We start from the raw sequence: 11737 nt of genomic DNA, 5'->3' as shown, positions 1-11737 counted from the left end.
ATGGGAGGCTGCTTCTCCAAGCCCAAACCAGGTGCCGTGCCCCCATCCCACCATCCTCATGGGGAGAAGTAGGTCAGTGGTGGATGCTGGCTGGAGGAATGTTAATTCTTTGCTCCTGCAGGGAGGATTACCGGCCCATTAATCCCCCAAAATTCCTTGGCACTCTGACTCCCTGGCAGGGAACCATGAAGGGGCTGCAGCAGGGTGGGGGGGCTGGAGGAGAGCCAAGCTTGTGCCCCTCACCCCCATCCAAACACCAGCTCTTCCCTGTCCTGTCTCCTCTACCCCAACCCCTCTCCCTGCCTCTGCCTCCTGCAGAGCTGCCCACTCCTGCCCCTGAGGGGGTTTGTGCAACTGTCCCCACACCAACAAGGGGTCTCCAGTACCAACACGGGGTCTCCAGGACCTTCCCTGCTACCATGGCTTAGTTTTGTTTCTCTGGAAGGGGACACCCAGGGAAGGACAAGGACCACCTACTGCTTAACTTTGTGGTGCCTTCTCAGTCCCACCACCCAGGCCAGTTATTGGGGCTGCTCTGTTCTCTGGATTTTATTTTCTTGGTGAAGCTTGTCCATGCAAGCTCCCTCAGCAGGGAAAGTAGCTGTAGGCACCTGACCACAAGGAATGTTCTGTGGTCTGACTGGGTGGGCTTTCTGTGCTGTGGGGCTGGCAAAGGCGGGTGCATGTGGGAGAGGAAGGGGCTGCATAGGCAAACCAGCTGCTTGAGGGAGGCATGGAGTGCAAGTGTCAATGTTCAGCCTTGTCCTGAGCCCCTGCAGGAAACGTGGCCATCAGCAGGCACCGTGTGGTGGCTGGGCTTGTCATAGCTGGCAGCACTCACATTGTCCCAGCACTGGTCCCCAGGGCTGAGGCTGGTGCAGGGGGGGCTGGTGGAGCCAGCATCATTGAAGCTGCTTTCAAGGAGAAGTCCTGTCCTGCAGCTCAGTTTGGGCACCTAAGAGGGGGCTGAAGGACTACCCTGTCCACATTTTATTCTTGTGCCCAAGGACAAGAGGAGTCAGATACTGGCACTGATCCATCAGGTCAGTCAGTATCCAGCATCCACATGTAGCTTTTGTGGGTGGAAAAATGTCTTTTGGGGACCTGTTATTGGCAATTTGTCTTCATTGCCTCAGGTCAGAGAGGGAATACATGTTGTGCCTGCAAGGCACTGAGCATCCACTGAGTGAAGTCCTCTGCTTTTGCTTTGCAGAGAGAGAGAAAATAAAGGTGATTTTTCTGCCCTTGACCTGTCCTGTGATGCTTTTGCAGTGCCAAGGTAATATGACATTGGGCACTGTGCAGTCAGTTTTTCTTGATGAAAACCCAGGCTGTTTATATTTGTCCGTTAAATGTTTAAGGAGTGAAAAAGCATCCAGGAATAAATGCCTTTGTTGACTAAAGTTGTAACAGACTCTGCTGGCAGTTCATTATATTTTGTATACTATCAGCAAAACTGGGTTTAATAATGGAATAAAAGCACTGTGAGGGTGGATTTCCTGCACTGCAGCTCTTCATCTAGGGCTGTATTTGCATAGCAGGGCCAAATGCCTGACAGTGCCATCCTGTCCCCTGCAGGTCTCAGCAGAGTTCAAAAGCATCTGACAAGCCTTCCCCCAGCCCTTGGTTAGCAGAGCTCTGGGTGCCAGGCTTCATGCTGCTGGATATAAAACCTGCAAATGCATTGAGTGAAACAGAGGCATTTGCAGGTACTGACTACTCTGGCAAAGAGGTTTCACAACCTTTCTATGACGTTTGTCGTTCCTGTTTCTTGTGGGAACTGTGCACTATCAGAGCTCAGTAGTGGACATGCCTGTTTCTAAAAATCCACCTATCCCCCGTACAAATGAGAAGCAAATCATGCAGAGCTATTTTCTCCATCAGTGCTGTGTTGACATGAAGGGAATAGCTCAGATGCAGCCAGAACTCAACAGAATATATTTAGATACTTCTGAGTGATGTGTACAAAGCCCTTATCTGCTCCAGCTTCTTATATCTGAGAGCCCCTCAATCCCCTGAACACCCTTAGCATTTCTCAAGATAACCTTGACATGGCACACACCTTGCTGGGTGCCAGGAGGACCTCTTGATGAGCAGACCATGGATGTAAGAACTTTGGGGAGTGGGGTCCTTCAGCAGTATGTAACTTTGCTGTACTGGAGGCCAGCCCACAAGCCTGTTTGCTTCTGCAGGCCCCAACCGCATCCCATTATATAGGTGTTTAATTAAGAGCTAATGTCCAAGCGGGGAAGTAATCTTCTGTTATCTCTAGTGCTGCAATCCTGGATGCTTTTCTGAAGGCCCAGTTCTCAATATCTGCATTATTTTTTTCTCCAGTTGTGCTCCCGCTCCAGGACAGCGGCTGGTGCAGGGCGATGGGGAAAGGGACAAAGCAGCTGCTGGATGTGAGCTGCAGCAGCCCTGTCTGCACTGAGCCCCTTGCAAAGCCTCTAAAGCTGGGATTATTTTTCTTTGCACTGCCTGCTGAGCTCGGTACTTGATGGTGGGGCAGGGCAGCAGCCCCAGCCTGTCTGTGGTTGAGCTTTGCCCTCACACAGAGGATGTTTCTGGCTCTGGGCAGGGAATATGTCCCCTTTGCAGGGATGCTGCATGCTGCTGGAGAGGGTGACGTGGGCTTTGTGTCCTCTGAGCCCTGAGGGTGCCCCTAGGCTTGGTGGGTGAGTCCCACTACCTGGTTTTTGGGAGTGTGGCATTTGCTGAACAGGGCAGCTGGAAAGGGAGGGTAGAGCGAGGCACGTTAGATGAGACAGCTTTGTCATTAGCTTGGTCATTCTTGTTGGAAGGGGTTTGGAGTCTCTGAGAGCACCTAAAGTAGTTGTGGTCAAGGTTTACAGTGGAGAGGCAGCAGGGCCAAGCCCAGGGGATGCCTCTTAACCAGACCCTCCAGGTTCATATGAGCTCCTGGCTCATGCCAGTTCTCTCTTTCCTAGAACCGCTGTAGTAACTTAGTATTTTCCTTGGTTTTACCATTTATGTGTGACATTTTAAATGGCCTGATAGCCATAGTTTAGATTTGGCCTCTAAAGGGACACTGAGCTGCACTCGGAGCCTACTCCTGTGGTGAAGAAGTACTGGGTAATTTAATTGCCCTATTTTTAATTTTTTTATTTTTTTTATTTTTTTAAAAATAATGACCATGGTCCTGCATGGCAGTCCATCAGCCCTACACCTGCCAACACCCTGCCCGGGGGTCAACACCAGTGTTTCCAGCCTCCTGTCCCAGGTACCTGCCTAAAAGAAGGCAGAGGCTTTGCCTTGCCCCACAAGGCTGTGATAAGTGATGAAGAAGGAACAGATTTACGGGAGGTGTAATGGGATATTAATGACTGACTGCCAGGTGGTCATGACATGACGCAAAGCACTAGAGCATTGTGGCCACAGTGTGAAAAAAAAACCCAGAGCAACTGTGATAAAAGGGCTTGGGAGATTGTTCCTGGGAGTGTGCCTGGGGATCCCAGTGGTGCTTCAACCTATGGGCTGAAAACTTGAAAGAAAACAAACAAACACAAAAAGAGTCCAAATTTATGGTCTTGACAAGAGTCTGTATTTTAAGCAATTCTATGATTTTGATGAACTGACTCAGGGTATTTGAATACTACAAGCTGGAATAGTACACTGACAGTGCTGGGGTGTACTTGGATCTGTGGTATGAACACCTGCTAATGCTCAACTGTTTCATCTGCTTTTTTGTATTTTCTTATATTTCCAGCTTTGGCCTCCTGGTCTTTAATATATATGTGAGTATATATAGGCAGAGAGATTAAAAAAATACAGATAAAAATGTACATGACACACAAGTACATACATACACATACATTATATAAGTGATGCTGGTGGCACAGGGCAGGCAGACATCGCTATCATGGCTATCATCTCTCTATCTTTGTCTCTGTCTGTTTCTCTGTCTCTAAATGTGTACATAGACATTCTGTGAGAGCAGCAGTTGCTCTACTCTGGAAGATACTGCTGTCACCCTTGTTGCCACCAGCAATGGCTGGGCTGTGCTGGTCCCTGAGGAGCCGACAACCAAACAGATTTGTAGGTGCATACCTAAAACTTCCCCAAAAAATTTGCTTTAAGGTCAGGAAGCTCTTGTAGCAGTTACAGAAAATGACTGTGAAGGGGGTGGAGTGTGCTGGACCAGCCACACCATGACAATCGGATTTCAGAATTAAACTTGTTTTTTATAAACATTTCATTTAAATGTCATTTTCTCTGATTGTAATTGGAACACGTTTGCTGAATCAGACCCAGATTCCTGGAGGGATCATTCCCAGGAATTCAGGTCTCTGGCCAGATGGACACCCCACAAAGGGCCAGGGGAAATGAGGAGGAGGAGAATGGGGATAAAGGGTGGAGGAGAGGTGAGTGGCATCTGCCCCCACAGAGCTAGTGGTGAAGTGTGGGCTTTGAAATTGGAGGGGGGGAGACATGATTCCTGTTTTTCTTTTTCTCTGGACGTTTGTTCAGCAGTGTTGGTGAGGGCCAAGCAGGGACAGCTGGGAATGCTGTCATGTACTCATGCCAGAGCCCTGCTGCTTTTTGCGTATGTTTTTTCTGACCAAGGAAGAAGTGAAGATCTTGAAGCTGAACGTCCATCTGTATCCTTGCAGGTTTGTTTGCCTGTAGACCAGCAAATTCTCAGGGAGCTTGTTGTCCCATAAGATAGACATCAAGCTTACCTGACCCAAACACAACTTGGAAAATAAAGCTATGGGGCAGAGTGAGAGGGGGGGGTTTGTTCCCTGCAGGGTGAATTTGGGCAGGCAATGTGTGCTTGCACCCCGGAAAGCCATCAGTGTCCTGGGCTGCATCAAAAGAATTGTGGCCAGCAGGTCAAGGAGGGGATTCTGCCCCTTTACTTGGCTCTCGTGGGACCCTCACCTGGAGTTCTGTGTCCAGTTCTGGAGCCTCCAGCATAAGGACATTTTGATCCTGCAGTAAGGAAGAGAGAAAATTTAGATTAGACATTAGGAGGAAATGCTTCATTATGAGTGTGGTGAGACAATGGAACAGGTTGCTTAGAGAAGCTGTGGATATCTCCTCCATGGAAGCATTCAAGGGCAGGTTGGATGGGGCTTGGAGCAATCTGGTCTAGTGGGAGGTGCCCCTGCCCATGCAGGCGGGTTGGATCTAGATGATCTTTAAGGTCCCTTCCAACAAAAAACATTCCATGATTCTGTGAATTCACTGGCACCAATGTCACCATGCAAGTTTGGCAGTGCCAGCCCAGTCTCACTTGATGCCTCACTTGGCAGCTTTGCTGCCTGGCTTCAGGCTCTGCTGAGGGATGTGCAGCCACATTTATTCCAGATAAATTTCTGGTCAACTGTGAAATCATATTAAATGATCCTCTTCTTTCTTTCACACAATCACTGAATGGCAGGTGTTGGAAGGGATCTCTAGAGATTATCTAGTCCAACTCCTCCCTAATGCAGGATCTCCTGGATCATGTTACTCAGGGCTGCATCCAGGCAGGTCTTTAATAACTCCAGAGGTGGAGACCCCACAACCTACCAGGGCAGCCTGTCCCAGGGCTTTGTTACCCTCTCTGTGAAGAAGTTTTTCCTCATATTTAAATGGCACTTCCAATGTTCCAGCTTCTGCCCATTGCCCCTCATTCTGACACTGGGAACTACTGAGAGCCTGTCTCCATCCTCCTTGCGCTCATCCTTTAGATACTTGTATACATTGATAACGTCTCCCCTCAGCCTTTTCATCTCCAAGCTGAACAGTCCCAGCTCTCCCAGCCTTTCCTCATAAGGGAGATTCTCCAATCCCCCAGTCATCTTTGTCACTCTCCTCTGGACTCCCTCCAGCATTTTCCAGTCTCTCTTGAACTGGGGAGCCCAGAACTGGTCCCAGTTCTCTAGCTGTGGCCTCACCAGGGCAGAGTAGAGGGGGAGAATGACCTCCCTCTACCTACTGGCCACACTCTTCCTTATGCAGCCCAGGATTCCATTAGCCTTCTTGGGGCATGCTGCTGGCTTATGGATAATTAAATCTACCAGAACTCACAGATCCTTCTCCTCAGAACTGCTTTCTGGCAGGTCCACCCCTAACCTATATGGATTCAATGTATTTCAAAAGTATTTTGCAGGGACTGGCATGAATGGATGTCTGTTATATTTTCCAACTCTGTCCTGGGAAATCTGCATCTGCTTTTCCAAATGCCAAGGAAATGGTACCTATGGAAAACAGCCTCTTTGCTGGGTACCTGCAGGGACCTGGGCTGCTCCTGTAGAGCTCCAGGAATAAATTTCCTCATAGCAACATATTTATTTTTTTAATGCATGGTGCTGGGCCTATTTTGTCTGGGGAGGTGGTTGAGCCACCATCCCTGGTGATATCTACAAAGACTGATGTGGTACCAGGGGACAAGGTTTAGTGGTGGACATGGCAGAGTTAGGGTAGTGGTTGGACTCGATGATCTTGAAGGTCTTTTCCAACCAGAGTGACACTGTGATACTGTGATGTCAGTTTGCAGTAAGCCCTGCAGCTGGCAGCTGCAACTCAACAAAAGGTCCCATTTTCTGTTGGTTCAGCGTGGATATGCAGAAAATTGCTGCCCTGGATCTGTGAGAGCCCTGGTGATGTGGAACATCACCAGTTGAGTGCCAGGATTTGGCACATTGGTGAAAGGTGCCCCATCCCCTGCCCAGCTGAGCTGGCACAAAAGCAGAAATAGGCAGGATTCCTGAAGCAACTGCCTGCCTCAAGCTCTTTGGTCAGTCCTGGGCTGCTCACTACAAGAACATTGAGTTGCCGGAACATGAGGCAGGAGGTGAAGCTGGGAAGAGCCAGTTCCTGTCTCCTGCTGCAGGCTTGTCCAGCTCCTTGGGCCACATTGTTCCCCTCCCTTTCCCTGTCCTTCACCTATTCAGGTTGTGAGCTTTAATTTTTATCTTCTGCATAGCTCTTCCTTTTATGACCTTTATGAGCTGGGGAAAGCTCAGCAACCTCCTGTTTGCTTGAGACACTTCAGTCCCTGGCACCTCCCCCCTGGCTTGCTATAGGACTCCCTGGGGTTTATTATAAATATTAATGACTTTCGGTTCATCAAGTCCCTAGGAGTTGGTGTTTTTCACTTGATGATATGATGATGATGGTGATGCTCATCAGCAGCTTCCTCTTGATGAGCCAGTGCCCTGCGTGCTCCCCCTGGGCAGGTGGCAGTGGGAGGGTGCAGGATGAAACTGGGGGAGGACCACCTGCACGTCTTCCCGTGGGTGGCAGTGGAGAGTCCTTGGGTCCCCCTCCATCCCTGCCCAGGGGGAAGGACCAGCAGCAGATCTTGGTGGGGGGCAGCACGATGTGGGGGGGAAGGATGAGATGGACACACAGGGGGGGCTGTGCTGCACCAGGGGCTGCCTGGCTCCATCATTGACTGTGACAGCACCAGGGTGGTGGTGGGACCCAGGGCACCTGCTGGCTCCTGTGTCCCCTCTGGGTGGGGGGGGGCAGGTGATGCACTGGCACAAGCAGCTCCTGTCTGTCCCTGGGTCCCTGGGCCAGGGACGCTTTTACTGTCAAACCTGTTCCATGATGTGCACCTACATCAGAGATAGGTGCTTTTCCCAATGCGGAAGATTCAATCTACACTGAAAACCTCCTGCAGAAATTATTTTGGTTATTTCTAGTTCCTTCTTAATTGCTCTTCACCTGATGAAGCAGCTTTATGCACCCTGCAGCGATGGCCTTCTCCTTCAGTTAATGCTACATACAAACAATTAAAGGCTTTTTTGGAAGTCTGTCTGAGCTCTAGAGGCCTTGTCACACCTCGCATTTAGCTGCCTGAGGCTGTTTTCCATTAACCAGGACAGGAACTGTGGCTTTGTAGCAATATGTACTGTAGGCATGCCTAGGTGCTCCATGGAGAACAAGCAGAGGGACAATGGGCTTGAGTCATGGAGCTGAGTTTGAGATTAAATGTTCTGTCTTCCTAGGCAAGCTAGCAAAAAATGTCTGTTCTGATGTCTGTCAGTGTCTTCCATCTTCATTTTAATGCAGATTTCTGTTTGCTCCTGCAGTTGAAGTTAAAATTGAAGTTGTGATACCTGAGAAGGAAAGAAGCAAGGAGGAGATGTCACCCAATGGTAAAGCCAGCCCCTTGATCTACAAAGTCAATGGGACTGCCCGGCATTATCATCTCGAGGAGCATCCCATTGCCAGCAACCCCTACCACCATCCAAAGGATTTGGTGGAAGCATCTGTGTGCCACGTGAAGGACCTGGAGAATGGACAGTAAGTGCCTAGAAGTGTTGCAGGTAAAATTTGAAGAGACCTTATAATCCAAACTGAACCCCTCTGTTGTTCTTTAGAGTTTCTGGAGTTGATAAATTAACTTGGTCAAATTATCTTTTTATTTTCTTAAATAAATGACATCACAGACAAGTGACAAGTATTGTTTACCAGAAGATCTCCTGTTCCCTGCACAGTCTACCCTGGGACCCATCTTAGAAAGATGTGATGTTCTGTAGCAGAATTTCTCAGCAGGCTCTGCTCAGCTTGCTCCATCACTCTGTGGTGCCAGGCCCTTTTAGCCAAGCTAATCTCTTTCACTAAGGATGCAATTTTCCATATTTTTTTTTTGCTATTGGCACCAGACTTCAGCTCTGTACAGTTTCTCTACCCTGATTTAAGAGTTTTCTGAAGTCTAAAAAGTGCCTGTCCTCGTTGGTGCTTTACAGGGGGGTGTTTCTTTTCTGAGGTGGTTGTGCCTTTTCTGCTGATGGCCAACATCTCAGCAGACTCTGTCCTGTGGGAAAGAAAACACAGATTAAAACAGCTTTTATCCAGTGAGGGTGGGATGTCAGGTGTATGGGACACAGCAGGAGTCTGGCAGCTCTTTGCTTTACACTGAACTATTGCTTGTGAGAATATTCTAGAATAATCATAGAATCATAGAGTCATGGAATGGTTTGAGTTGGAAGGGACCTTAAAGATCATCCAGTCCCAACCCCCTGCATGGGCAGGGACACCTCCCACCAGCCCAGGCTGCTTCAAGCCCCATCCAACCTGCCCTTCAACACTGCCAGGGATGGGGCAGCCACAGCTTCTCTGGGAAACCTTTTCCAGGGTCTCACCAGCCTCACAGCAAATAATTTATACTGGATAAGAAGGTTCAAAGAGCTCTGGGGGTGGTGTGGAGGTGAGGAGGGAGCTGGCTGCAGTCCATGAGAACATACCTGCCTGGAGCAGATTGCTCCTCAGCCAAAGCCAGGGCTAGAAACAGGCATTGGTCAGGAAACTGGGCTCACACTTCAGCCCTGGGTGCATTCCATCACCACGGATGACTTGCCATTGTTGGGCATTTTGAATTCAGAATAGCATTTTTTTCTCCCAGGCCTAGTCTAGCTCAAAGGAGAGGAGCTGCCAGGATGTTCCATGGCTCCTGTAAACAATGGGTCAGACCAAAGCAGAGGATAAACTCTGCACCCAGCCTTCCAGCAAGGCTGACTGGGGGAGGTCACTGACCTGCAGAAAACAACCCCCTATGCTCCCTCAGCTCCTGAGCAAAGGTCCTTCACAGGCCAGAGGTCAGCTTCAGCTGGGACTTGCCAGGTGAGGAGTAGAGTGGGCAACAGGACAAACTCCCGACTGAGCAAATAGCTCAGTGAGAGCAGTGCAGTGTACAGCATCCTCCTGCTTGTGGTGGAGTGGGAGCCTGGCAGGTGGCTGTGTCCCACCATGGAGACACCAGGTCTTGTTTTTGACTCTCAGATCACACAGTTCCTCGTGTAGGTTGTGAACTCTTTTACTTATCTTATCTTCCCATAGAGTTATGGTTTTCATTTAACTGTAGAGTTTGTGTCCTGCTCAGCTGAGGAATGCAGTAAGACTTGCACTGTTCTGTTCCCCTCGTGCTGACAGAAGCACCTCCAAGTGCCAAGTGTCCCACATGGGCAGGCAGCAGAGCTGTGTCTCCCAGAATTGAGCCTGCCAATTTACTTGAACAAAATGGCTCCTGAAGGCATGACAAGCTCTGCTGCTATTTTCACCCAAGGTGGCATGGAAGCAGAATGCTGGCTGTTACTCTGGTGGGACAGCTGATGCAGGTGGAGCAGGCACCTGCACAAAGACTTGTCCAAAGTGGTTCTGCAAGTGTTACAGAGGAGCTGATGGACTGAACCCTGGTCTCATCCTTGTGGCTGTGACACAGACAGCAGGACAAGTGTCTCTGTTGTCTCTGGGTTCCAGTGATGGGACAGAGTTGGGATGGCACCTGAAGAGGAATGAGCTTGCAAAGTGAGTCCTATCCTTCTGAGACCCTGGGACCCATTGTGAGTGGACAGCATGCAGAGATCACATATGGCCAGTGGCTTTCTTGAGCACATGGAGTTTGCTGTGTCCCCAGGGCTGTATTCAGGACACCAGATGTGACATGCCAGGCTTGCTGGATAGAGGGTCCACTTGGTGCAACGGGAACAACCAGGATTTCCAGATAAACATCAGATTATGCCAGGACAGGCTTTCTGGCCGGACAGAAAGGGTTGCCAGGCCCTGGCACAGGCTGCCCAGGGCAGTGGTGGAGTTATCCTTGGAGGGATTTAAAAGCTATGTAGATGTGGTGCTGATGGACATGGTTTAGTGGTGGTCTCGGCAGTGCTGGGTTAGCAGTTGGACTTGATGATGTTAAACGTCCTTTCCAACCAAACTGATCCTGTGATTCAAAGTTTCCAGGGAACAGCAGCTCTTCTCTTTGTGCCCAGCTCCCTCTCCTTTTCAGCTTCCTTCATGTTGGTGGGAAGGTTCTGCCGGGCAGGAGGAGAAGCAGCTGCTGACAAAGGCACTGGGCAGAAGTCCACAGGTCACACAGGGTGTGTCAGGACTGTTGGTTGGAGAGGGAACACCTGAGTAGTGAGAGGAAAAAAGGTGAAGACAGGACAGGATGGGATGAAGATCTAATGGAGATTGCAGAGGGTAACCATCTACTCAGTGAGAAGAAACATCAGTCTCACTCAGGGATGCTTGGGCAGGCTGTGCTGCCCTGGTGGCTGGGAGGGGGGAGAGACCCCCTTGGCAAAGACCTGGACAGCTGGAGGAGTTTCAGTGCTGGAGCCTCCAAAATTCCAAGTGGTAGACTCTGCAGGAGGAGCAAGAGCAGCCTCCTGGAAGTGATGGGTGGTTGCAAGACTCATTTTTCAGTGGACAGTGCGACTTCCCAAATGCAGCCCAGTGCTGTGCATGATTTGCAGGACTTGGAAGCTCTTGCAAATAAAATCACATGTTGCAGCTGCATTGCAAACAGTGTGTCCTGCAGCCATCAGTGCTGGGGATACAGGTGAGCAGAGCTGGGGACACAGCTAAGAAGAGCTGGGAACACAGCCAGCCAGGAGGAGGGTCCCCATCCCGGAAGACCCAGGGTTGGCAGCTGCTCGAGGCCACCTGGGGGGGCTGCCCTGCAGGGACCCTGCAGAGGGTGCAGCGCTGGGCACAGCCCGAGGGGCTGTAGCTCCACCCACAGTCCAGCCCGGATAGCTAAAATGCAGCTTTCCAGCGCTAATGGTGCCACCTCAAGCAGCAGGTGGGGATGCTCAGTAGCTCTTCATGCCTTTGTGGACACGGTGCATGGTCAGCAAAGCAGTGCTTTTGGCCAGTACAGGGGTGGCTAGAACCTCAGCCCACCTTGGTGACCAAGGAACGGGTAACTCCAGCTGGAGGTGTGAGCCAGAGAGCCTAGAAATTGCAAAGCTCTGTGCATAAAGGATTCCTG

At 50.0% G+C, this 11737-nt stretch overlaps 1 protein-coding gene across 2 annotated transcripts in view; it reads left to right on the top strand.

Moving 5' to 3' along the window:
* Positions 1–11737, top strand: part of AIFM3 (apoptosis-inducing factor, mitochondrion-associated, 3) — a 40443-nt gene continuing 28706 nt past the window's right edge. For both annotated transcript variants that reach the window (XM_010006444.1, XM_010006436.1), the window contains exons 1-2: positions 1–31; positions 8052–8265. In XM_010006444.1, coding sequence (XP_010004746.1) covers positions 1–31; positions 8052–8265 — 245 coding nt within the window. The remainder of the gene's footprint in view (positions 32–8051; positions 8266–11737) is intronic.

This window comes from Chaetura pelagica, unplaced genomic scaffold, assembly GCF_000747805.2.
Source record: "Chaetura pelagica isolate M959 unplaced genomic scaffold, ChaPel_1.0 scaffold301, whole genome shotgun sequence".
Lineage (NCBI taxonomy): Eukaryota > Metazoa > Chordata > Aves > Apodiformes > Apodidae > Chaetura > Chaetura pelagica.
Note: the sequence above shows the minus strand (reverse complement) of the source record. Positions and strands in the feature narration are given on the sequence as shown.